A 26,573-nucleotide genomic window follows, 5' to 3' on the forward strand; every position below is an offset into this window, starting at 1 on the left:
CATTGTTGTGGCCAAAAAAATCCCCAAAATATAACAACTATTTTTACAAGAGAAAAAAAATGTGATTATTCTTTAGCTTTCCCTTTTCAGTATAACACTAGGGATACCTTCTCACCCTTGGGACTCCAGAATAACTACTCCTAGTTCAAAGTGCTCTGTGAGTCAGCATCCATTCAAAACAATACTTGGTGAGCACCCATGATTTATCTTTCTTTTACCACGCAACCAAAGACAAATTGTTGTTGCTGTTGTTGTTCAGTCATTTTAGTCATGTTCAACTCTTTGTGACCCCATTTCAGATTTTCTTGGCAAAGACACCAGAGTTGTTTGCCATTTCCTTCTCCAACTCATTTTATATGTGAGGAAACTGAGGCATAAAGTGTTAAGTGACTTGATAGCAAGTGTCTGAGGCCAGATTTAAACTCAGAAAGAAGAGTCTTCCTGACTGCAGGCCCGGCACTGTATCCACTGTACCACCTAGCTGCACATAAGGACAAATTAGCCAGAGCAAATAACATTTAATCAACCAGCACAGCCCCTAGAGTGATAAGACAAGGTCTCCACATTTACAAACGTGGTGCATTCTCTTACCAGCTATCATACTACCAGTAGGGGAACACACGTAGGTAGAAAACAAGCCTATCTGGGGTAACTCTGATACTTTAGGATGGTTAAGATTCTCTGGCAATTTCACTATACCCTTCTCTACTATTCTTCCTTGGATATCTCTTCTGGATGTAACATATCTGCAATAGATGTTGCCTTTCTACTGTCTTGTCACATTTTCTCTGTTGGGTATCAATGCTTGTCTGTGGTTGCCATGATGCTATCAGTTACAATCAGCTGGGATTCAGATAGATAGCCTAGTTAGGGCCAGCTGTTATGCTTTGCTGCTATCTGTGTGTGATGCAGTGACTTTGAAGCCTCTCCCTGACAGAAAGATCAACAGCTCTTATAGCTTAGCCAAAGGCTATCAGTCACCCCAAGAGTCACAGAGGCCACAAAAGCCAGAATACAACTGGATGAGATGACCTTTTTTTCCCACCTGATTCCAAGTCCTTAGTGGCAGACTGACTGACTTAGGTTTAGAAAACTTCTTATGCTCCTCTCATATCTCTGACTAAGGTCTTCCATCTCTAAAACCTACTGCAACACTATAAAACCTACTGTTTGGAACTGTGTGGAGCTGGGGCAATGAAAACTACCTTACTCTAGTTCTTTTTTGAAGAGCATGCCTGTGAAGTTAGAGTTAGGAAAAAAAGGCGAGGAAAACACCTGGTTAGTATTGCTTGCTTTATTATGTGTATGTGTCAGCAGCAAAATCTCTGACTTTTATACATATTCTAGCATTCTGGCCCACCCCAAAACCTCACTGTTTCCCTATGTTATTAATGAAGTTTCTTTGATGAAAGATCTGAGACTTAGGAAAAAAGTCTAATTTTTGATGATTCTGTATGAATGATGTGATTTAAAATATCTTTTTTAAATCATTAGGGTTATTTCCCACAATAAAAATTGTTTTAATATATTCTCCATCCCTTCATTTTACAGGTAAGGAAAATGAGGTCCATAAAAGCTTACGTAAGTAAGCTACAGCTGGTTAGTGGAAGAGGATGGTTCTTAGGCCTGAGCTCTCTTTCCATCCCACTGTACTGCTATAGGTCCAGTTCAGTTAATCTGATTGATACTGTTGAGGGAGCTGCCTAGGAGTTATCCATATGTTATAAATTAAGAAACAACAACTAAACAAAACAAGGTACTCAGAATCTTAGAAAACCTCATGCGACTTTTGATTCCAGTTTGCCATCACTAATTTTGTATGCTATTAACCTTTCAAACCTATGAACATGAAAACTCTATCTAATGGACCACTGTTCTGTTTTCTCACTGGTTCAATATCACTGAATTCAGAGCTGCAGCGATGTGCTTCAGGAAAGGTTTGCGGTTGAAATGAAATGCAGCTCTGCATTACGACTAGCAGCATTACACATTCAAGAACGGATCTATGCTTGTGCCCAACCACAGAAGATCTCTTTGAAATACATAGAGTAAGTGGAATACCCAGGTACTCTCTTCTGTTATGGACCAAAAGATAATCTAAACATCAGTTAGATCATTGTTAGGACCTATAACCTTAAAGTAACAAAAGTAGTCAACAATATGTAATATTCGATAATTAAATTTAATAACTAAAGCAGGGGTTTAGTTATTATTATTAACCCTTTTTGGTAGTGTGGTGAAGCCTATGGATTCCATCTCAAAATAATGTTTTTTAAAAGTTGAGGAAATACCAAATTTCAATTAGAGGTTAGAGAAAATAAAAATGTAATTTTTTTTTCCCCATCCAAGTTCATGGACCCATTGGTTAAGAACTCCCTGCTCTAAAGGACAAAGATTCCATAGTCTCCATTTCAGCCTCTAACCTGATTTAGTCATGGCACTACAATGTACTATAGAGGAAGATAACTTCCTAATGATGATTCCTTAGCAATAGTTCTTTCAAGCTATCCCACAGGAAGGTATTTTTATCCTTAGTCCTTGAACTCATGGATCTTAAATTAAGAAACCGATTAATTTCTTTAACTAGCAAAGAAAAGGGAGAATCTGTACAAGTGCTTCCTAGTGCTTCTAGGCCTGACCAATGTGCAATATCTTCATTAGAAATCCATCGAATTACCAAGATCACATTAACTTTTTCAGTTGCCACATTACATAAACTCAAATTAAGCTTTACCAGTCTACTATGACCTCCAGATCTTTTCAAACCATACCTCCTCATCTGTACTTATAAGGTGTAAGACTTCACATTTATCTCTGTTATATTTATTTTGGCCCAGTGTTCCATCCTACCAGTATCTTTTTGTTAACTTATCATCCCCTTGCGGAGACTGAATTCTAATGGGGAAAATAAAAAAAAAATCAGTAAACAGGCATTTATTAAGCACTTACTATGTACAAGGCCCTGGGCACTGGGTATACAAAGAAAAGAAGCCTAGTCCCTGCCCTCAAGGAGTTCACATTCTTATGGAGGAGACAATGAACATACAAGATATATAGGTATCATTGGAAAGTGATCACTCAGAGAGAGAGAGCAAGGAAGGGAAGTCCTGGGAAGGCTTCATGAAGCCTTCATGAAGAAGGTGGGATTTAAGCTGAGGCTTGAAGGAAGCTGGGGAAGTCAGGAGGCAGGGGTAAGGGGAAGAGCCTTCCAAGCATGGGGGACTGCTAGCAAGAAGGCACGTCCATCCTGACTGCTATAGAAGTCAGTATGGCCTGTCTCGTGAATAGCATGTCCAAGAACACCTTTAAGTGTTCAGAAGAAGAAGAGGTCATTTCTGGTTGGGGGCATCAGTACCAGTGATGTCTGTGCTGGCCCTTGAAGGTATGATCTTAGAAAGTACAGATCCTCAGGTGGTTAGGTGGCTCAGTGAATAGAGCACCAGCCCTGGAGTCAGGAGGATCTGAGTTCAAATCCAGCCTCTGACAGTTAACACAAAAACAAGCTGTGTGACCTTGGGCAAGTTACTTAACCCCAACTGCCCCTCCAAAAAGCAAAAAACAAGCAAAAATACCCAACAACAACAAAAAAGAAAGTACAGGCCTCTTCCCCATTAAGCCATGAGCTCAAGAGCAGGTTCTGTCTTTTTGCCTTTCTTTTTGTCATGAGAGTGTAACATAGTGCCAGACACATGTTCTTGTTGTTTAGTCGTTTCAGTCCTGTCCAACTCTTCATGACCCCATTTGGGGTTTCCTTGGTAAAGATACTGGAATGGTTTTCCATTTCCTTCTCCAGCTCTTTTTACAGGTGAGGAAACTGAGGTAAACAGGGTGAAGTGACTTGCTCCAGTTCACACAACCTACTAAGTGTCTGAAGCCAGATTTGAACTCAGGAAGATAATTTTCTTCTTAACTTCAGGCCCAGCACTCTATCCACTGTGCCACTGAGCCAGACACATAGTAGACACATAATAAATATTGTTGTTGGTGCAATTGAGTGTTGTGTGCATAGGTGGAAGGGATTTGAGAAAGCACCCCCAGAAAGTACAATGTGTGCTTTATAACCACTTCTGCTTGTATTTCTAACCATAGCCCCTTTTGGTCAGAAGCTCTAAAGCCATCCTTATGGGATAATATATCACACTGCATATATTACTTGGGAGGCATGGGAAATAGGGAGTGGTCCCTAGACCCTCAGATGTATGCATGTTAGCCCCACACATGTGGCCTCATTAAGAAACAATGAGATGGGGCAGCTAGGTGGCGAAGTGAGTAAAGTACCTGCCCCCAGAGTCAGGAGGACCCGAGTTCGGTTCCAGCCTCAGACACTTAACACCCATGCAAAAAAACTAGCCGTGTAACCTGGGACAAGTTATTTAACCCAATTGCCCTCCAAAAGGCAAAAAAAAAGAAAGAAAGAAACAATGAGATGGGCTATTCTTCCCTTTATAGAGCTGGATGGCAACTGAGACTTAGAGGGTGATTCACAGTTGAAGGTACATTGATAGTTGTAGTAAGAGTTACCTTCTATTTCTCAGCTCGGTGCCTGGACACTCACCCATTCTGTCCTTGTTAGGTTTGTGTTATCTCAACCCACAGGATATATCAAATAACATAGAGTAAATGGACTAGCCAACAGAAAATAGCACTGGGTGCTTAATTCCTGAATAGTTGTTGATAATTGCTGTGGAGGTTGGTTTAAATGGGCCCTCCACTAGCAAAATGGTCTCGTAATTATAGGCTTGTGGGAACAATAAGTAGAGGATAAAATATAATTACACTCTTCATCAGAGTAAAGTGCACTTTAAAATCATCATCTTTGTCTCTTGACAGGAAAGACTGGGGAATAGAGAATTTTATATCTCCAACTTTGCTCCGGAACATGCGAGGCAAAGATATAAAGAAAGCCATTAGCTTCCATATGAAGAGGAATCAGAGCTTACTGGAGCCCAGGCAAAAGGTACCATTTATTCTTGATAAATCTGTCATTGAGACCTATGTAAACATGATAGGGTTGGTTTTTTAAATTATATTTTTCTCAGACTTCACTTAAAACTCTAGCAGATTTGTTGTAGCACATACAGTGAACTTGGGTTTGAATCCTACCTCTAACACAAGTTGACTCATCATGGTCATGTACAGATGGTACAGTACCTAGAGTGATAGACGTGGAGTAAGGAGGATCTGAATTATGTGACCTTGAGAATGTCAACCCCTCAGCCTCAGTTTCCTCATCTGCAAAACAAGGAAATAATATCTACTTTACAGAGTTGTCTTGAGGATCAAATAAGACAATAAAGAACTTTGCAAACCTTTAAAGTACTGTATAAATGCTGTTATTGTTACTGTTGTGTTTATTATGCGATTATGATTAGACTCACTTTTTAATAGGCAGAAAAAGTGTTTTAGACACACTGCCTTTGTTTAGACTACCCAGGCTTTGTCTGATGTACTGTCTGAGAACCCTTGAGTGTCACTTGTGTGAAGTAAAGCCCTTGGGCATATCTGAGAATTGAACTGGGACTAAGTTAACCCCTCAAGGCCTTTCTAGTTCTCAGAATAGCAAAATCCTTAGAGTCCTTGGAGTTATGTTTATATTGTGTAAGCTGAGACAAATGGCCCCTGGGACTACTGTTCCTGTTATAGGCCACACTGGTCTGAAATTTCTTTGGGTTACTAAAATGTCATTTTATCCTATTAAAATATTAGTGAACAAACTCAATCACATACTTACATTCTGGGAAGTATCAAATTTGAGATGGATAAAAGCAGGAAGCATAGTGGAATGAAGGCCATTGTCCCAGACAAGGACTTTTCCTTTGTTAGTGACTTTCTGCTTGTTTCTTTCTATCTATATTCTATTCTTCTTAGTCCTTTCTCAGAAGCTGTGTAATTGAAAGAAGGTGTGATGGGGAAGACACAAAGTGTTAATGCTGAAATATTTTCCTATAATGGTTCATGGTACATCTTCTCTGGAATGCCTTCTCTAGTTTGATATTATAATTTCTCCAACCATTTCAGATGCATATTTAGAAAGGAAGACTCTCAGAATATGGTTTTTCCTCCTTTCCATGGTTCTCCTAAAGCATATTGTTTTGGGTTCTGGCAAATAAATTCTGCTCCTTTGTACCAGTGACTAGTAGGATACCCCACTTGGATATTTCTTGCCTTTAGCAAGTGCCCTCCAGGTTATGGGCAAATAAGTCCTGGGAATTGGTAAGCCCTAATTTGTGTACTCCAGAGAAATTGCAAACAACAAAAACAAAAAGAAACTCGTATGTCCAGGAAGATAGGAAATTTCACAGAATCATAGAAGTCTATAGTCAGAAGAGATCTGGGTTTCCCAGAGCTGAGGCTGGCCTCAGCTGACATGCTAAAAACCCACTTTCAGCATTCTAGGGGAGACCTTTGTGTGTGCACAGCTAAACTAAGAAGGCTTGCTCCTCAGTACCCACCATGTATTCCATTTACACAAATCAGTCACAAGGAAGCCATTAACTCTTAAATATGAAACATCTCCTAAATGGAAAAGCAAAAGCAAGGATAATCAAAGTATAGTCTGTTCTTAAGAATTGGTCCCACTCTCCCATCATGCATATAGTGTCCATGTAGGGAGATTAGAAACAGCCTTGCAGAAACCTAGCAGTGATGGACACATGGGCTGCCATGCTGGGATATCTTTCTTGAGGGAAGGTCTGTGCCAGGCCTCACTTATTGGACAAGACTGTTGTCATGAATATAGATAAAGAACTAGATGATAAGTATAGATGAAGTGCCCACCCAGAGTGTTCAGAGCATCACTGGAGCAAACATTTTGTTGTTGTTGTGTGGTCATTTTCAGTTGTGTCAGACTCTAAATTGACCCTTTGGGGGTTTTCTTGGCAAAGATATTGGAGTGGTTTACTATTTCCTTCTCCAGCTCATTTTACAGATGAGGAAACTGAGGTAAACAGGGTTGTCCCATGCCCAGGGTCACACAGCTCTAGTGTCTGAGGTCAAATTTGAGCTCAGGAAGATGAATCTTCCCGACTCCGGGTCAGGTGCTCTATCCACTGCACCACCTAACTGCCTCTGAGTAAACATGGCCTTCTCCAAAGAGAAGAAATCAAAGGACTTTATTCTGCAGTGGGGTTAGGGAAAGAAAGACTGTTCAGAAGTTGCAATTAGTTCCTAATGCTAGGCTTGGAAGGGTAAACAGCAGAATCCTGAGTCAGGAGAAGGCAGGAGGCAGGAATAAAATCCTGTGATGTGATTTTTCAGGTGAATGTGCTCCTGAATCAGGGTCTTTGTTTCTGTTAACCATCTGGGCTGTAAAGACAAAACCACCACAATCCCATAAGTTTACAGTGCCCTAGGTCAATGCTATCAAACTCAAATGCAGACTGATACCTGCAGGGAGTATACTAACTTAGAAAACCATAAACCAACATTATCCATGGTGTATGGTGTTTTATTTATTTTGTTACATATTTCCCATTTTCCTCTTAATCTGGTTCAGGCTGTTTTGGGGAGTGTTGCAGCTGCCTTTGGGTCAGCTTGAGTCTGATACTTCTGCCCTAGGAACTCTAAAACTATAAGGGGGTGTAGTTACTGGAAAATCAAAGGTAGAGCAGGAGGGGAAGTGTGTTTGTTGGCTGATTCTGTCCTTTTTCGTGTGTACCCTACAGAATTGGGGAGGGGGAGTACGTGTGCAGCTAAGTGGCACAGTGGATAGAGAGCTGGACCTAGAGTCAGGAAGACTCACCTTCCTGAGTTCAAATCTGGCCCCACACTCTTACTAGCTGGGTGACCCTGGGCAAGTCACTTAACCCTGTTTGCCTCAGTTTCCTGATTTGTAAAATGAGATGGAAAAGAAAATGGCAAACCACTCCAATATCTTTGCCAAGAAAACTCCAAATGGGGTCCATGACTAAACAACAGCGCACATATAATTGTGTATGCTTAGAAATGCTTCTCTCTCACACAGGACGGCTTTGAAGTAACATGATGAATTTATAATATACTTTTAAAAAAAGCCAAGCTGTTCATAACAGAGATTCATGCTTTCATACATAATCTTTTTTGTATTATGCCTTTTATATGGAAAAATTTTATTAGGTTAAATTAAGAACAAATCTTTTTTTTGGAAAATGCTTTTTTTTTCCTTTTTTGGAGAGGGGAGGGTAGGGCAATTGGGGTTAAGTGACTTGCCCAAGGTCACATAGCTAATAAGGGTGTCAAGTGTCTGAGGCTGGATTTGAACTCAGGTCCTCCTGACTCCAAGGCTGGTGCTCTATTCAAAAATGAAATGCTCTGTCTTTTAAACATGTTGTACATTTTCAAAATTCCACCTTCTACAGGCATGGCTTCCCCAACCTCACTTAATTCCAATGCCTTCCTTCAGTTAATTATCTTCTATGTATTCTGTATATAACCTGTTTTGTATATATTTGTTTGCAAATTTCCCCCATTAGATTGTAAGCTCCCTGAGGGCAGGAACTCCCTTTTCCTTATTTTTGCATCCCCAATGCTTAGCACAGTGGTTGGCACATAGTAAGTGCTTAATAAATGTTTACTGATTGGTTAAAAAAAATAAATGTACATTTTCAGTGTGGTTATGCAGAATAATTAGCTATAGCTTTCTCATTCATCACAATTTTCTAGTTTCCCCTTGCAGTGTCTCTGCAGTGAGCTTTTCTTTGTGCTTTTTTCCCAAAGTCATTCAGTTCTGTTATAAGTTTTTCAAGGTATTTTTAGATCTTGTTTGGATTGAGGGGATTTGCTTTTTTAAAAACAATCTTTGTCTCTTTTATTATTCAAGCAACTCATATCTGCTGCACAACTACGTCTGAACTATCTACAAATCCTTGGAGAACTGAAGACATATGGTGGGAAAATCTTTAATGCCACGTTAATGGTATGTATCAGTTGGAAGTCAAAATTTATTTCTGGCCTAAGTAATTTCATAGAATTTGTGTAGGTAATTATATCTTAGGGCAGATAATGCAGTGGGGTTAAGCGTTCAGTAGAAGACAGGAATGGACTAGTTGACTTGAGTTATCAAACAGCTGTATTTCATTCCATTAACTAAAATGAACATATTTTAAAGTTCATTGGATCCTAGGTTACAGGCTGGAAGGGGACTCAGGTCATCAAGTTCAACCTCATTTTTTCACAACTAAGAAAATTGAGGCCTAGGAAAATTAAATAACTTGTCTTAGGTCACAGAAGTTTGTAAGTAGCAGAATTTGGGGATGAGCCCCCTGGTCTTGTGACGCCACTTTTCCCTTTGCACCATGTGGCACATAGTCTTTCCTGTTACAAATACTACAGAAAAAAAAAAAGAGGAAAAGCTCATTCATCTAGTGCCAGTTGCCATCCATATATATTTATTCAGCCTTTATCATTTGTTTCTTCTTCAAGCTCAGACTTTTTAGAGGTAGCTAGAGAGTGCAGTTGGATAGAGTGCTGGGTCTGGAGTAAGGAAGACCTGACTTGGTATCTGGCCTCAGATGCTTATTAGCTGTGTGACCCTAGACAAGTCATTTAACTTCTGTCTGCCTCAGTTTTTGCAACTGAGAACTGGGAATAATGGTAGTAACTCAGTGTTATTTGGGCAACTGGGTAATATAGTGAATAGTGCCAAACCTGGAGTAAGGAAGACCCATCTTCCTGAGTTTAAATCTGGCCTCAAATACTAACTAGATGAGTGATCCTAGACAACTCACTTCACCATGTTTGCCTCAGTTTCCTCATCTGTAAAATGAGCTGGTGAAGGAAATGACAAGCCATTCCAGTATCTTTGCCAAGAAAATCCCCAAATAGGGTCAGGAATAGTCGGACAAGAATGCAAGGACTGAAGCGTTAACAAAACCTAGGGTTATTGTGAGGATTCGATGACATAGTATTGGGGAGGGGGCGGGATTTGTTGTTGTTTTTGTTCATTTTTAATGTGAAAACTTTTATTGTAGACATGAGAGTACTTTTATAGAAGTAAAAGTGATATCTCATATAAAATAAGTAACATTTTAAAAGTTAATGGTGTCTTGAGTAATTTTTTTAAAAAATAGGTAACATTGGGGCGGCCAGGTAGCACAGCAAGTAAGAGCAGCGGCTCCAGTGTTGAGAAGACCTGGAGATCGAATCCCGGGCTCAGACACTTAGCACCCACCCAGAAACACCTGGCCGTGTAACCTTGAGCAAGTTACTTAACCCTGATTGCTTAAAAAAAAAAAATAGGTAACATCACTTCCCATATTCAAAAGCCACAAAATTAAAATCTTATTGAACACACCTTAGTAATAATGGAGACACTACTTTTTAATCCAATTTTATTTTATTTTCAGTTACAAACTCTCTTCTTGTCTCCATAATCTCCCTCCATCCATTGAGAAGGAAAGAGATAGAAAACCTGTAACAAACATGAAATCATGCAGAACAAATTTACTCTTTAGCCATGTTTCAGAAAAGGCTTATGCCTCCACACAGGCAGAAGACCAGCCCAGTCACTCCCAGGAGTGTTCTTTCCAATTCCCGGGGACGTAGCCTCTTCCCTGAGGTACAGAATGTTTGATGACCAAAATGATGAGAACCTTTTGTATCATTTCTGTTCCCAGCTCTGCCTGTTCTTCTCCTGGGGAATCAACCACACAATTAAATCATTATAGACAGTAATGGTTTACATGATCACAGCAGTACCAACAAAACATATGTTTGTTTTTCCTCTTTTATTCTGTTCTTGAAAACAAAAACAAAGGTAAAATGGCCGGAATTACACAGTAACTTCATTTGTTTGTGAAAACACTGCACACAGACATTTTGGATAATGTCATATGTTATTTTTGCACTGTGTGAAAACAGAATCGTAGATTGTTAGTGTTCAGAGGGACCTTAGAGATTATGTATTTTAAGGACTTGCTATTTTCTTGGGGTCTTGGCGTTGCCATGTTGTTTTTTAAAGTCATCACAGGAGAAATAACATCCTTTGGTGATAGACCCACATCAGTTTCAGTATGGTTTAAGGTTTTACAAATTTTGGGGGGGTATTGTTCATGGCTTTTCACTCATGTGAGGAAGCTACTTCTCTTCCATTTAGTTTCCAGAGAACAAGGCTATCCAAGCTACTTTTCAAACCAAATGTTTCCATGTTTGAAGGGACTCAGCTTTCCTCATCTGTGAAATGAGATTGCTTGACAAAGAGCAAAGACTGTTCAACTTTTTGTGTAATGTACCCCCTTGGCTATCTGGTGAAACATTTTTTAAATGTATAAAATAAAAATACATAGGATTACAAAGGAAACCAGTTATATTGAAACACAATTATGTAAAAACAAATTTTTTTTAAGTTCACAGAAGGGCGGTGCAGTGGTAAGAGCAACAGCCTGGAGTCAGGAGTACCAGCCTCAAGACACTAACTAGCTGTGTGACCTTGGACAAGTCACTTAACCCTGACTACCTCCACCAACAAAAAAAAGTTCACAGATCCCAGTATAAAAACCCCTGAACTAGACAATCTCAAAAGGTCCTTCCCTGCCTTAACATTCTGTGTCTATAATTCAGTCTTAATCTTTCATGATTTCCAGTTAGTGATGTCCAGTCAAGATCCAGAGTCAAAAAGTTCATCCATGCATTCTACTTCTACCTTTGACATCTTCTGGCTCTCTAAGCCTGTGCAAATTATTTAGCTTCTCAGCATCCCCAGGCAACTCACTAAAATAATAAAATTTCTGAGCAGGTAGCAACCTGCACTGGTAGAAGGAATTTTCTCAACAGGAGTTCCCTAGACCAGATCTGGTTCCATATAACCCCTCAGCATTGTCATCTGTCCTTCCTCTCCCCCTGACCAAAATAATAATAATAATCCAGCATGTTGTGCATTGTCTATAAAATACCATTTTATTATGTGTGTGTTTTACTCTAGTCTCAAAGCCAGATGACAAATATACAGATTAAAATTTCATTATAGCTTGGTTCGTTGTAGGGATAGAAACTCATGCATGATGTGTGGCTTGGTTTGGTTCTTTAAGTTGTGAGTTGCTGGCTAAGCTACAAATTACTGAAAACAGCACATGAAAACAGATTAATGCTGTAATCAAATAAAATATACAACAATTTATCTAATACATTTAATGCCATGCATAATCATTTTTCTCTGCCACAGTAATTGGACATAAATTGGAAGCTGTTCATATAAATAACTCCAATTAGTATTACTTTTGAACTGATAAACCAAGCATTTCTGGGGTCACTTATATAGAAGTGATTTAGTGGAGCAAAAAGATGTTTTGAAGGGCACCTGAATCCAGAACATCATAACCAGTCCTTCCTGATTTTCTGCCTAATTAAATCATGGGCATAGAACAGGGAAGCGGATTTTCTTAATCTTTTCCTGTGCTAGAAGAAGCAGCTAAGAAAAGTCACCAGGCTCTACTTTCCCTGCCAACTTTCTGTAGGGATTGGTTTAATCAGGTTACTTTCTTTACACCTTGGGAAGATAGAAGAAGAGAATGGAATTTTTGGTGGAGTGGAGGAGAAGCGACAAAAGGTCACTTTGGATCAGGGGGACCCTGAATGGGGGATTTGAGATGAGCTTGAGAGGGGAAGAATGGAGAAGTGAATGGACATCGGGAGGTAGAAGAGTAAGAGGAATAGAGAAAGAGAGCCCTCAAAACGCAAGTTTTACCTACTTTCTGGTCCCTGACCTCTCTCCTCATCCCGTCAGCTCTCTGCTCCCCAATCTCTTGGAGTGTCAAGGCAAAAGCAGAGGGTGGAAGGGCTGAGAAGGACAAACCAACCCCAGCTAACAGATTCTGTACCGATTTAGAGTGCAGCTAGATAGTACAGTGATTAGACCTAGAATCAAGAAGACCTGAGTTCAGATTTGACCTCAGACAATAACTATGTGACCCTGGGCAAGTCACTTAACCTCTGTTGGCCTCAGTTTCCTCCTCTGTAAAATGGGGATAACCCACCTCCCAGGGTTGTTGTCAGGAACAAATGAGATAATTGTAAAGCTCTTAGCACAATGCCTGGCACATAGTAGGCGTTGTTTAAATGTAAAGTATTGTTATTATTATTATTATTATTGTAGAACCTTTTGTCAGTCTCAGTACTCTGAGATAGGCAGGTATAGGGGTATTTTATGTCCTGTTTGCTTAGCAAGAGCCTGTATTCCTGAGTCTTCCCTTCACTTCCATTCCTTTTGTTCTTGTCTTAGGTCTCTCTAATTAGGAGAAGAAGCTAGGTAGCACAGTGGATAAAGTACCAGGCCTGGAGTCGGGAAGGCTCATCTTCCTGAGTTCAAATCTGGCCATAGACACTTGCTGTGTGACCCTGGGCAAGTCATTTAACTCCATTTACCTCATTTTCCTCATTCATAAAATGAGTTGGAGAAGGAAAGAGCAAACCATTCCAATATCTTTGCCAAGAAAACCCCAAATGGGGACACAGAGTCAGACACAACTCAGCAACAACAACAAAAAGGTCTCTATGTTGGACTCACAGAGGAGCTTATTCATTTTCTATTAAAACTATTTAAAAATGAAAGGTGCCATGACAGGTGATCCATGAGTATCTTTTACGGAAAAGAAGTACAAGCATCACCTTATTCTTAAAACAGCCAGTCCCTGCCCTTGGGTTACCTGAAATCAGACAACCTTCTTCTTTTTTTTTGTTCATTTTGCTTTTTGGAGGGGAGAAGGCAGTGCAATTGGGGTTAAGTGACTTGCCCAAGGTCACACGGCTAGTAACTGTTAAGTGTCTGAGGCTGGTTTTGAACTTAGGTCTTCCTGACTCCAGGGACAGTGCTGTATTCACTGCACCGCCTACCCGCCCCTACAACCTTCTTATTAATAGTCATCAAACAATGTTCCCCTCAGCAAAGAATACTATGAACCAGCACAAGTGCCACTTTGACAATTAGATGCATGAGGAACATTTTATTAAATAAAGTAAATTGCCTTCCTCTCTCAATCTGCAAGTGATGTGTTATCTCGTGGATATGGGAGAAAGCTGATTCCTCATTCCCCTCTTCTCTCCTAGTTACAGGACAGAGAATCCTACATCGCCCTTCTAGTTGGAGCCAAGTATGGAATCAGCCAGATTATTAACAGTAAACTCAACATTATGTCAACGCTGGCAGAGTTTGCAAATATTAGCCGAGTAGAACTTATGGAAGAGTCGGAGAAAGTGAGCATGGTCAAAATTTATCTTCAGGATGTCAAGGTAACTAAGGTCAGACAACTCTGTGTATCAGAATTCCAAAGCTTGTCCCCGTCAATCTTGTGGGGAGAAAGAGATACTGTGGCTTTAAGATTAAAAAAGCAATTTGTACAAAAAATAAAATGATGAAGTATCTGTACCCAGGAGAATGCATCACATTGTCCGCTAGTCACAACTAGGCTGACTGTGCCTATTAAAGTCTACCAACCCCTGGGAAGGTTCAGAAATGTTTCCATTGCCTGGAACAAAATACAAAGCCATTATAGTGGGAAAAGAAACCACTGGGGAAATTGCCATATGGTTGTAAAGACTAGATGTAAAGACCAGGAGATTATGCCATATACATTGCCCTAGAGGCTAGATTGAGGATGTTGTAGGAACTGAAATTGGGAGATTAACTTGGAATGCTCTCCTGCCGCTATTTTAGAAATTCTAAATCTCGCGGTTTTTTTCCCCACATCCAAAAGTGATGACACTTTTACTGTCCTTTCCCCTCTCCACTTCTTCTCTGTCCCTCTCTTCCTCTTCAAATAAGATATTTGTAAAAGCTCTTAGCATAGAGCCTGGCACATAGTGGGTGGTGTGTGAATACTTATTTATTCCCTTCCCTTTTCCCTCTTCTCACTACATTGTGTTTTCATATTCAGTGATTCAAGGGAAATGGAAATGGTACGGGGAGATGTTAGGGAGTGGTAGGGTTAGTGGTTGTGTTGGGAAGGGGCCATTACTTTGAGGTATTTGTATTAAAGAAGGAGAGTTACCCTGAGGGAGACAAAAGGGGCAAATTTTCCCACTTTCTTTTCCCTGCCCCTCCCCCTCTATCACAAATACCCTTATATGGTCATCCATTTCATTACCAAAATGGCAGTGGATGATGGAATGTATTGGCCATGCCAGAATATGGGCCATGTGTAGGCATTGACATTATCTTCTGAAAATTCTCTTGTCCTTATATAAATAATAGATCTTGTTTTACCTTTGAAGCTTCTCACTCTGTTGCTGGAATCTAATAGTGCTAAAGACCTTGCCTGCCTCATTGCTGGCTACTACAGATTGTTTGTTGACTCAACTGCCTCCATATTCCTCTGGGGTAGAAATAAACAAGTTCATCGGATTTCTGCTGAAGAAGGTAAGACTCTGGGCCATTGGGAAGGCTTGTTTTTTGGGGGGAGAAAGGGCCTCATGCAGAAAAGATGCTTGAGTTGCATCTTGCAAGTAGGTAGAAGTTCCAAGAGACAGGTGAGGAAGGAGTGCATTCCAGGCAGGCAGCTAGGTGGAACAATGGATAGAGCACTGGGCCTAGAGTCAGAGAGACTCAAGTTCAAATTTGACCTCAGACACTTATTAACTGTATGACTCTGGGCAAGTCATTTAACCTTGTTTCCCTCAACTGTAGAATGAACAGTATTCTTGGTAAGAAAACCCCAAATGGAGTCACAAAGAGTCAGACTTGACTGAAACAACTGAATTATAGGCATTCTAGTGCAAACATGTGGAGATAGGAAATGGAGGTCTGTGTGTAAGGAAGAAAGAAGTCTAGTTTGGTTAGACCTTAACATGTACAAAGAGATGTAATTAATTTAGCTGGAAAGGTAGGTTGAGACCAGGAGGTAAAGGATGTTAAAGGTCAAATAGAGTGTTTTTATTATTTATTCTAGAGGCAATGGGGAGCTATTGGAGTACATTAAGTAGGGAAGTAACAGGCTCAGACCTGCACTTGAGGAAAATAATGTTGGCAGGTGTATGGAGATGAAGTGTAGGGAAGGAGAGACTTGAGTCAGGGACACATATTGGGAGGCCATTGCCACAGGCCAGCCAGAAGGTGAGGAGAGCTGAAGCAAAGGTGTTAGGAACAGCAAAAGGGCCAGTTTGGCTGGATCAGAGTGTGTGCAGGAGAGTTAATAAGGCTGGAAAGACAGCATAGGGCTAGGTTGTGAAGTTTTAAATGAAAAACAAAGGACTTTATAGCTGATCCTAAAGGTGATAAATGGGCATCTAACTGGAGTTGAATTAGTAGGGGGTTGATTCAGTCAGAATTACACTGTAGGAAAATCGCTCAGCAGCTGAGTGGAGGACCCATTGAAATGGGGAGATCTGAAACAGGGAGACCCACCAGAAGGTGATTATACAAGAGTCCAGGTGAGGTGACGATGGAGTGATTTGTCTACCTGATGGGAGAAGTGACCCTATGAATGAAAAGAAGTCATGGACACCAAGAGATGTTGCAGAGATAGAAATGACAAGATTTAGCAGCTGCTTCCACATGTGGAGTAACCAAGCATGAACAGTCAAGGATGACCCAGGCTCGCAACCCTTAGGTTACTGGAAAGATGGTGATGCCCTTTACCAAAGTAGGAAAGTTGAGAAGAGCAAAGGGTCTGGGAAGAAAAACAACAGAGTTCACTTTTTCAGTACAGCTGAGGTTAGTCATGCAAGACTTAATGCACTCCCGAGTTCCCATTTAACTGCCGGAGCCTGGGGGTAGGGACAAAGGGAGAATCTTGGGAGGAGGGGTCCAAACCTGTGATTTCATCAGTGGAGGTAATTTCCCAATATGCAAACTCCCTCTATTAATACAAATTGTCAACTCATTGGTTCTAAACTTCACAACAGTAAAATGACTAATCATAATTAACAAACAACATTTGAATAGCGCTTTAAGGTCTGAACTTTATGTTTATGTTTTGTCTCATGGGATTCTCACAGCCACCCTGTGAGGTTCCCCATTCTTTAGATGAGCAGACTGAGGCTGAGAGAGGTCACACAGCCAGTAAGAGTCTGAGGCAGGATTCAGACTCCTTTCTTCCTAACTCCAAATCTCATCTCTTACCCACTGCAGCACCCAGATGCCTGTGTCAGAGAGGAGACTGGAGCCCAGGTTTTCCTAACCCCCAACACTGACTTTCCATCTGTTAAATTACATCTGGCCCAAGACAAACTGTAGTGTAGACAAGTTCATCTTGGTACTCACCTTCCTTCTCTTCCCTCTCTGTTCCCCCACCCCCAGAGAGAGGACTTTCTCACTGTCCTCTGGGAAAAGATCACATGGTGATTATTTACACCTTAGTTTTAATTTTAAATAATGTACTGTTTCCCTCCACCCCCCCCCCAAAAAAGCATTTTAATCTGAAGCCCTATCTCTTATTGTAGAATGAAAGCCTTTTTCTCCTGGAATTTCAGGCCTTGCTAAGGCAAGTTGAAAAGATACTTGGGAGGTCAGATGAGCTTCTACGTGGAATCCCTTGAATCCCCAGGCTGGGTTTGAGTTGGATGCTTCCAAATAGATAGAGCAGTGAACGGAAGACTGGACTTGGGACTCAGGAAGACTTGAGTTCAAATCCTGTCACAGATCCTTATTAGCTCTAGGCAAGTCACTTAACCTCTCTTAGATTCATTTTCCTCATCTCTAAAATGGAGATAATAATAGGACTTATTTCCCAGGGTTGTTGTGAGAATTAAATTAAATAATACAGGTAAAACATTTTGCAAATCTCAAAAGCACTCACTATAAAATGCCTCTATCATTCTATACTCTCTACTAAAGGGTAACTTGGGGACTTTCAAGGGATCCGTGAACTTGGATGGGGAAAAAAGACATCTTTATTTCCACTAACCTCTACGTGACATGATTGATTATTTCCTTCAGTTATTTAAAAATATGATTCTGAGAAGGGATCCCCAGGCTTTACCAGACTACCAGAGGGGTGCATGACACAAATGAGATTAAGAACCTTTGTTGTGCCTCTGTCTTGTAGGTTATGAATCCAGAGCCTGCAGCGACTCAGAGGAATCGTCCGAAATTGACTCTTCCCTGGAGTTCCTTTCAGACAGGCACCCAGTGAAATTTGACCACATCACACCCCTCTGTGAAGAAGAAGAACAGGAAATGCTCAGTGAGCAGAAAGATGAGAGTGTCACTCCAACGGAGACTGAGAAAAACACCTGCAATGGCATTACCAGCGTCACTGACAACCTCTCTGAGGGCTCGGATTCCGCCAATACCGAGAGCCGGGGCTGCAAGACCAGTGGTTCCAGTGACTCGATGGATGCCCTGGAAGAGGATGACTTAGATGCCTGCTCCTCCAGCAGGCCTGAGTTTTTCCATTTCCACACATCCAACTTTAAAGAAAGTTTAGATAAAAACAGTCTGCCATCTTCTCTGGGCATCAAGGAGGAAAGAGGCCAGATTGAGACCAACGGCTTCCTCTGCCTCCTGGAGTTGTCCCAGAGAGCCAACACCGAGCTCCAGAAGACCGAGCTCTCCAATCATCCAAGCGACCTTAGATCCAGCCCAGGGAATGAGCTGAATGCACCCACGGTGGACCCCAGGTGGTACGATAGCGGCAGCATGGACTACTACAGTCTGTGTTCCAACGTTTCTCCCGCCAGCATCCTCAGCAATAGCTCTGAGAGCAGTTCTTCTAGGAATGGTTCGGCTCGGCCAGTTCAAGAGGGGAAAAGCTGGAAAGCCGTTTCAGCCTCCATGGTAGAATCCTTTCTTTTAAATCCTTCTCCAAGTTTTGAAGACACCAGTTCTGATGATGAATTTTATGATGCAGCTGATAAGCTGACACCCTCAGATTCCCTCTCAGGTGAGGTCATGGCAGGTTTTATCTGTCGTTGTTGATCTTGGAGGAGTTTTGAACGGTGCCATGAGCCTGGAAAGTACTTACTAAGTAGTAATGGTACCACAGGGCTTAGAGGTGCTCTTGGGTCCTTCTGTGGAGAAAGTTGGGAGCTTTATGGATGTATTTCTGCCAGATCCTGTATCTCTTTGCCCATAACTCTCCTCTACCCCAAGAGCCCATAGAGATATATACATGCGCACACACATGCCACATATTCCCAAGTGATCTAAAGATTCTTCCAGAATGTTCACACACACACTCTAAAAATTAATTAAATGAAATTATATTAAATGAATTGAATTTAAATAAAATTATTTTAAATAATAAAATAAAATTAATTAAGAATTAAAGTTTAAAATAGTATGTGAATATAAAACACAAAATTTTTTTTTAAAATTAAAGATGTACATGAAGGGAAAAATCATCCTTTAAAGAGTTTGGGACTTTGGGGCAGCTAGGTGGTACAGTGAATAAAGCACTGGCCCTGGAGTCAGGAGTACCTGAGCTCAAATCCAGCCTCAGACACTTAACACAAAAACCAGACGTGTGACCTTGGGCAAGTCACTTAACCCCAATTGCCCTACAAAAAAGGCAAAAAAAAAAGGGATTGGGACTTTACATAGCTAAGGAAGGCAGAATGATGTACTAGAGATCAGGTATTAATTAACAAGTTAGGTGATGTGACTGCCATTCAAGCATACTTACTGAGAATGATCACAAATTTTATCCGTTACACTAAGACTTACAGCTTTATTGTAACCATTGTTGTTCTGGTACATCTTGTGTAATATATAACTTTGTCTTGTACTTTTCTTTCTGTATTTATATCTAGATCACAGCATGGTCCCTACTGAGGAATGCAGTGATCTGGAGTCCAAAGTTAAAAAAAGAGAGAGCTCAGAGGAAGGTCTGACTCCAAGACCACATAAAAGAGAGCACAGCAGAAGAGTGGGGGTGAAGAAATATGCCAAGACTCTGAGAAAAAGAAGGTCTTTCTTACAAACTGACTATACATCTCAGGTTACCTTTCCTTTAGCTCCCTCATATTCCCTGGAAAGTGTAGACCATATGTGCTATTACGAAAGGGAGCCCTACCTTTCCTTTGTCTCTCACTCACCGACTGTGTCATCATTACAAGACATGCAAGGAGAACCCGGTCTTCTTGAAACCAAGGCCCTGGGACTATTGACTCCTCCAAAGGAAGCCAAGAGTAAAAATCACTCCTCCAATTTAATGGAAATGGAACCTGAAACAATGGAAACCAAATCAGTCATTGATTTTTTTGTTTCTTCCATTTCAGCAGTTCGCCTCAGGATTGACCCAGAAAATAAAGAAAATTCTAGCATTGCCCCTTTGACCATGAACAGCACTCCAAGCAGTGTCCCCCATCACCTGTCTTCAGGTTTGTTTGAACGAAATGACCAGTCGGATCCTTCTGAAAAAACCTTGCAACTTCAAGATGGAAATGTCAGGGTTTGCAAAGACCAAATTGCAGAGACTCAGAACTGCCCCTCCAACTCCTGTAACATCTCTCCAAGAACCAAAGACAGTTTGACAGTGAGCCCAGAGCAACAGGAAGTAACCCCAGGAATCCCAGGGGTCAGTACAAAACCACAATTTGAAATGGGATTCAGGCATTTGTTGGAAAACCCAATACAGGAATCAATTCAGAAATGCCGAGAGCCTTTGTTTTCTTCTGGAGACCAATCCAGAAATGGTGAATGCATTAAAAATTCAGGAGGGGAGGTACCTTTTTCTACTATTGAAGACCAAGGAGGGGAAGGATTCATGCAACCTTCTTTTGGAGGCAGCAAAGACGCAGGTTTTTCTGTTTGTGACATCAACCAGAATAGTGATATTTTATTTCAGGAGGAACCCAGGAAAGATCTGGATGAAGGTCTGATCGATGATACAAGTAAAAAGTCCTTAGCCAGTGTGAGGCTGTCTTTTGAGATCAATGATCTGTCTGGTGAAATAGCCCCTCTCTCTAAGTGGCAGACACTTGGAACAAAGACTAATCAGGCACCACTATGGCATATGCAAGAAGAAGGCAGAGAAACATCCCTCCTAGTTAGCCTAGGCCAAACCAGGCTCCCCAAAGAGCAGGAGTTATTATTGTCAGAGAAGCACTTAGACTCCGATGCCTTTAATGGGCACCTGTCCATCCTATCAGGTTTGCCAACATTTCATGAAGGGAGTTCTGTACCCAAACACCTTGATGATGAAATGAGGGGAAAAGCGCCCCCTAGTGTCACTCTCCTACCTGTGGATTTCACCCAGGGGCAAATCCCACAGAACCCACCTTCATCTCACCTGGGAGAAGCTGTGATGCAGGGAACAGATTACAGCCTAAAGAAACTGAAGTGTCCCAACTATTTTCCCTCTACATGTGGTGATATCTTAGAAATGGAAAAGGAAAGCCTTAGTATCGTGCCTCCTTCTTCAAAGAAGCCTCTCCTATGTTTTGTTCATAAAAACAATCCTAGTATTTCCACGAATCACAGATCAGATCGTTCTTTGGATTTTGCAGGGATGAAAGATGTGATCTTACCCAAAATCGGGATGGAACAATGCAGCTGTCAGTTAGCCTACGCCACTTGTTTTCGTGGCTCAGACCCTGAGGTCGATGATGAGAATTCTGATTTGGAGATGACCCTCTCCTCAGCCCCACTCACGACTCCCCCTTCCTCAGAAGGCCAGTATTTTGTGCATTGGAGACCTGAGCTCACCAGAAGCAACAGCTGCTGCAGCAGCGAGCCCCATCTAAGGAGTAACTGCCTCTGGTCTGAGTATTACACCAAAATCGTAAAGCAGCTGAAAGCTGGACTCTGCAAATCCCCAGATGGCTTTTGCCAGCTCCTGGATCATGTGGTGGAATTACAGGATATTTTAGAACAGTTTGGGGGACATGGGAACAAACACCCCCAAGACAAATGTGCCTGGTACTTTTCTGAAAACAGGAATTGTCTCTGTACAGGATCCCAGAAGCTCATGTCTAGCTGTCAGCATGTGATTAAAATCGACCAGTCCCCTGAAGAAATGCAGAGCGCCGTGCAAGAGACTTTCCGAAACCTCATCCAGCTGCTGGCCTTGTGTTTCGGGTTTACAAACTGTGGGCGCTGCGTGAGGTCGCACAGAGATGTCATGGTGAACCTCAAAGACGTTGTTTGCGCCTACTATCAGTTTGTGCAGGCGGCAAAGCTGACCTGTGAGAGAGGCTACCGAGATTTAAGTGTGAAATTATTAGCACGCCAGTGCACAGCCCTCACAGCGGCTGTATTCTGTCTTACCCAGAAGTTCCGGGCATCCATGGCCCTGTGAACATAGTCCCATTAGTCCAATGACTCCTGACCCACCTACATGGGAATGTCCCTGAGAAACAACCCACAAGCATTTACTGTTTAGAGAGTTATCAAAATAAATGCCTTGATGTTTAACAGTAGTCTGAATCATATGTGTCATAAGGTGTGGTTCACAAGAGAACCACAGGCCATACCCGTTTGTTGAGGATGGAGGGGGGGGAGAGGGAGATGTCTGGCTGGCCTTCCATGATGGGGTATGTTTCATGTTTGGAGGGAGGCAGCCAGGATATGGGAATGGAGTTGGAGAGGGAGACATTTTCCAGATGAATACTAGACTCTCCCCCAAAAAAGCAAAAGAAATTTCAGACTTTGTCATTTAACATCTCTGCCTCTCAGTCTTTTCAGCTATAAAATAAGAAGGTTGGACTAGGTGACCTCTGAGGTGCTTAGTCTAAACATTATGATCTTGTGTAAAGAATGATTACTTCAAAAAAATTAAAGGGGTGGCTAGGTGGCACAGTGAATAGAGCACCCACCCAGGAGTCAGGAGGACCTGAGTTCAAATCCGGCCTCAGGCACTTAACATGGTGCTAGCTGTGTGACCTTGGGCAAGTCACTTAACCCCAATTGTCCTGCCCTCCCCTCTCCAAAAAGCAAAAACAAAAAATCCATTTAAAAGTCCATTCCTTTTAAAAGGCACAATCTGCCTTTATTTACTCTAGAGCTAAGTACCATGTTATTTGCATTATTCTTCCCCCCAAAAAAAACCCACCTATAAGCATATATTGACTACTGAAAGGGGGAGAAAGCATTTAGGTAAATTGTACCTGCTCACAGGATGAACCCACAAGACTCAAGAGGCACTTTTAGCCTGCAGCACGATTCTTCCACCCTTAGTACAGCCTGTGAGCAGAAAAACAGGTATTTTTGAAAAGTATGCATGGTGCTTAAGCATTTTTCCTTTTATTTTCAGCAAACTATTATCTCATTCTTCATCAACTTTCTTGTTGCTACTGTCAAACACCAGCACCTTCAGCTCCTGTTGAAGGAATCTGCCCAAGAGAAATAACAATAAACAACACAGATTACAAAATAACATATTTGCTCCCCAAAATAGATGGGAATGCAGGGAGAAAGCACAGAGATAAATGGATTTCGCCCTGAAAGGGACTTAAGGAAAAGGACCTTAGAGAAACCTTCAAAGATTTCACTTGGACCAACTATTATTTTAGGGAGCTCAAGGAAGGACCTAGCCTTTTAAATCTTTTGGTCTAGGCTTGTGATTTCATCTATATTCGGTTCTCCAAGTGAGGGAAATGCCTCCATAGATTCAGGAATGAGCCAGCTTTTTGATTTATTTGTTTCTTTGGTCTGGTCCCTGACTTCAATGGCATAGGGAATGCTTGATTTGGAAACTCCTTCCACCATTGCAAACCAGTGCCACCTCTATAACTTACAGAGTCTAGGGCACTCTAAGCAATTTGCCCATGGTCACAGAGCTGGTGTATATGAGATGCAATTTTGGTAAAGTAGAAAGAGTACTGGATTAGGAATCGAGGTTCAGATCCTAACTCTGCTACTTACTACCTGTATTACCTTGAGCAAAGACCCTTCTCTGGGTCTCAATGTCCTCATCTGTAAAGTGACTAAGTTTGTACTCTATGAACCACTAAGGCCGCCCCCCCCCAGCTCTATCTTTGGTGCTATGACCCTAGTTTTCTCTATCCATCCTCTATCTGAGCCTCTCTGTATACCAGTCTTCCACACTGACTCTTACAGCCTTACCTGCTGATAATTTAGTAAAAGTAGCCGAATTGTTTATGAAGTTAAAGCTAACAAAGGAGTGTGATATTTATAATTTTACATCTTGAAGCTATAAACATGCTTATGTTTTCCCCTTCTGTCATGCTTTTTCTACAACTGACACATGCTGCTCTCAGGTGACAGGTGGTCCTTAGTGTAACAGGGTCAATGACAGCTCAGTCCTTATGAGCAAGTGAGCAGGCTTTGCCTGATGTAAGCCCATGTGGATTTCAGAGCATGTGCAGGTATGCTATTACTGTTTCCTGACCACTTACCAATGATGAAGAAAAAGCCTTTTGGTTGGCTGCTGAGCCAGAACTGAGTGTGCCACAGAAGGCCAATAGCTAATCAAAGGAGCCTTCTCTTCTTTATCTCCCAGTGGTGAATGAGGCAAGGATTGCTGAAAGGCTCCAGGTGGGGAGGTAGTAGTGATAGCAGCAAGGACCTCCTGCTGCGGCCATCTCTTTGATTTATTCTTATCTGTTCTTAGATGAATGAGGGTTGTAGATGGAATGGACTAAGTACGTATGCCCTTGTGAGATCCCAAAAGGCCCCAGTCCACATCACACTTAGCTATGTGATCACCAAATTTCAGAGGGTACCTAAACCGAGGTGTACCTGAATCAGAAATCTACTCTCCAACATCCTCTATAAGTGGCCATCCAGCCTCCGCTTGGAGATGACCAGAAATGGGGAATTCACTGTCTTTCCAAGAAGCTCCTTCCATTCTTAGAGTTGTTAGGATACTTTTTCATTAATCTATCTGAAATTTTGACTCTGCAACTTCTAACCACTGGTCCCAGTTCCACTTTCTGGAACCAAGCAAAACAAGTCAAATCTGGCTTCCCTTTAAATTTTTTAATAGTATTTTATTTTTCCAATAATGTGTAAAGATACTTTTTAACTTTCATTTTTTCTAAGATTTTGAGTTCCAAATTCTTCTCCATCCCTCCTTCTTCCCTAAGATGCAATCATGTAAAACATATTTCCATATTAGTCATTCTGTGAAATAAGAAACAGAACAAAAGGAAAAAAAACTACCAAAAAATTGAAAATGGTACTTTGATCATCTTTAAATTCTTGAAGATAGATGTCTTGCCTACATGCCCTCTTTTTCAGGGCTAAATACTACCAGCTGCTTCAGCCAGTCCTCACATTGTGTACTTTCAAGTTCCCATCCTTTGTAGGAACCTTTATTGGGCAATGCCTTTGTTAAAATGCAGTGCTGGTACTGAACACAAGACTCCAGATGTGGTCTAAAGGGCAGAATCATCATTTCCCCTCATCCTGGATTCTGGATCCTTGTGATGTCACTTGTGATTATATTAGCTTTTTTGATTACCATAATGATAACTCAATTTCCATAGCACTTTGTCTTACAACATGTTTTCCCCACAATGACACTGGGAGGTTTACATATAAGGAAACTGAGGTTTTGACAGGTTGAGGAGTTTGCCCCTTCTCACACAGCTAGTGAGTATCAAAATCAGAAGATGAGGATTTCAAATTTTACCTCAAATGCCAATGCTTTGTCCATTATGCCACACTCCCCAACTTCTATACAGTTCCATTCTTGTGATGTATTACCTAACCAAGTTTCCCTCATCCTGTAGTCAAATGATGTTTAAATGAAATTTTATCTTATTAGATTTTACCCATTAGTCAAACCTCTCAATATATTTTGGATTCCCAATTATTAGGCATATCATCCCTTAGCTTTGTGTTCTCTCTAAATTTGATAATCATGTTGTCTGTGTGTTTATAAGAAATTCTGAACAGAACAAGGCCACAAAAAGACTCCTGTGGAATGCCACTTAATGACCTTCTTCCAGACTGACATCAATCCATTGATCAATTTTTTTTTTTCTGGCTGTGGAACAAGATCTGAATAGAGAATGCAATGGATAGATTGCTGAACCTTGAGTCAAGAAGACCTGAGTTCACACCCAACCCAAAAAACTCACTAGTGGTATGACTCTGGCAAGACATTTAACTTCCTTCTGCCTCAGTTTCCTCATCTATAAAATGAAGATAATAATAGTACCTACTTCCCAGGGTTGTTGTGAGGATAAAATGTTTATAAAGCATTTTGTAAACCTTAAAGTGCTATATAAATTGTGATTAATAGTATTTTGTTTATTAGTATTTTTTTTAAAGCAATCGGGGTTAAGTAACTTGCTCAAGGTTACACAGCCAGTTATTTCTGGGTGTGGTGCTGAGTATTGGAGCCCAGATTTGATCCCCACGTCACCCCAACCCTGGAGCGGGTGCTCTTACTCACTGAGCCACCTGGCCACCCCTGTTTATTAGTATTAATTCACAATATTGTCATTAAAATGTAAGTTCCTTGAAGGCAAGGACTATTTTTGTTTTTTCTTGTACCACCAGCACTTGACATAAAGCCTGATACAAAACACATGCTTAATAACCACTTATGTATACAAAAATATTTATAGCAGCTTTTTTTGTGGTGGCCAAGAATTGGGGAATGGCTGAACAAGTTATGGTATGTTAATGTAAGGGAATACTATTGTTCCACAAGAAAGATGAGCAGGTAGATTTCAGAAAAATCTGGAAAGACTTACATGAAGTGATGCAGAGTTAAGTGAGCAGAACCAGGAGAACATTTTAACACAGTAACAGC

The 26,573-nt window shown here is 41.1% G+C and overlaps 1 protein-coding gene across 17 annotated transcripts in view; it reads left to right on the forward strand.

The window, feature by feature from the left end:
• Positions 1–22,266, forward strand: part of FRMPD1 (FERM and PDZ domain containing 1) — a 251,567-nt gene extending 229,301 nt beyond the window's left edge. For 16 of the 17 annotated variants that reach the window (XM_069085279.1, XM_069085280.1, XM_069085276.1 and 13 more), the window contains 7 exons: positions 1,912–2,048; positions 4,831–4,957; positions 8,798–8,893; positions 14,017–14,208; positions 15,181–15,325; positions 17,952–18,788; positions 19,657–22,266. In XM_069085279.1, coding sequence (XP_068941380.1) covers positions 1,912–2,048; positions 4,831–4,957; positions 8,798–8,893; positions 14,017–14,208; positions 15,181–15,325; positions 17,952–18,788; positions 19,657–22,145 — 4,023 coding nt within the window. In that variant the 3' untranslated portion in view covers positions 22,146–22,266. The remainder of the gene's footprint in view (positions 1–1,911; positions 2,049–4,830; positions 4,958–8,797; positions 8,894–14,016; positions 14,209–15,180; positions 15,326–17,951; positions 18,789–19,656) is intronic. The other variant, XM_069085278.1, reaches the window with a different exon arrangement.
• Positions 22,267–26,573: the final 4,307 nt, after the last annotated feature.

This window comes from Petaurus breviceps, unplaced genomic scaffold, assembly GCF_028583685.1.
Source record: "Petaurus breviceps papuanus isolate PSGF00001 unplaced genomic scaffold, PetGlider_PUasm1.0 175, whole genome shotgun sequence".
Taxonomy (NCBI): domain Eukaryota; kingdom Metazoa; phylum Chordata; class Mammalia; order Diprotodontia; family Petauridae; genus Petaurus; species Petaurus breviceps.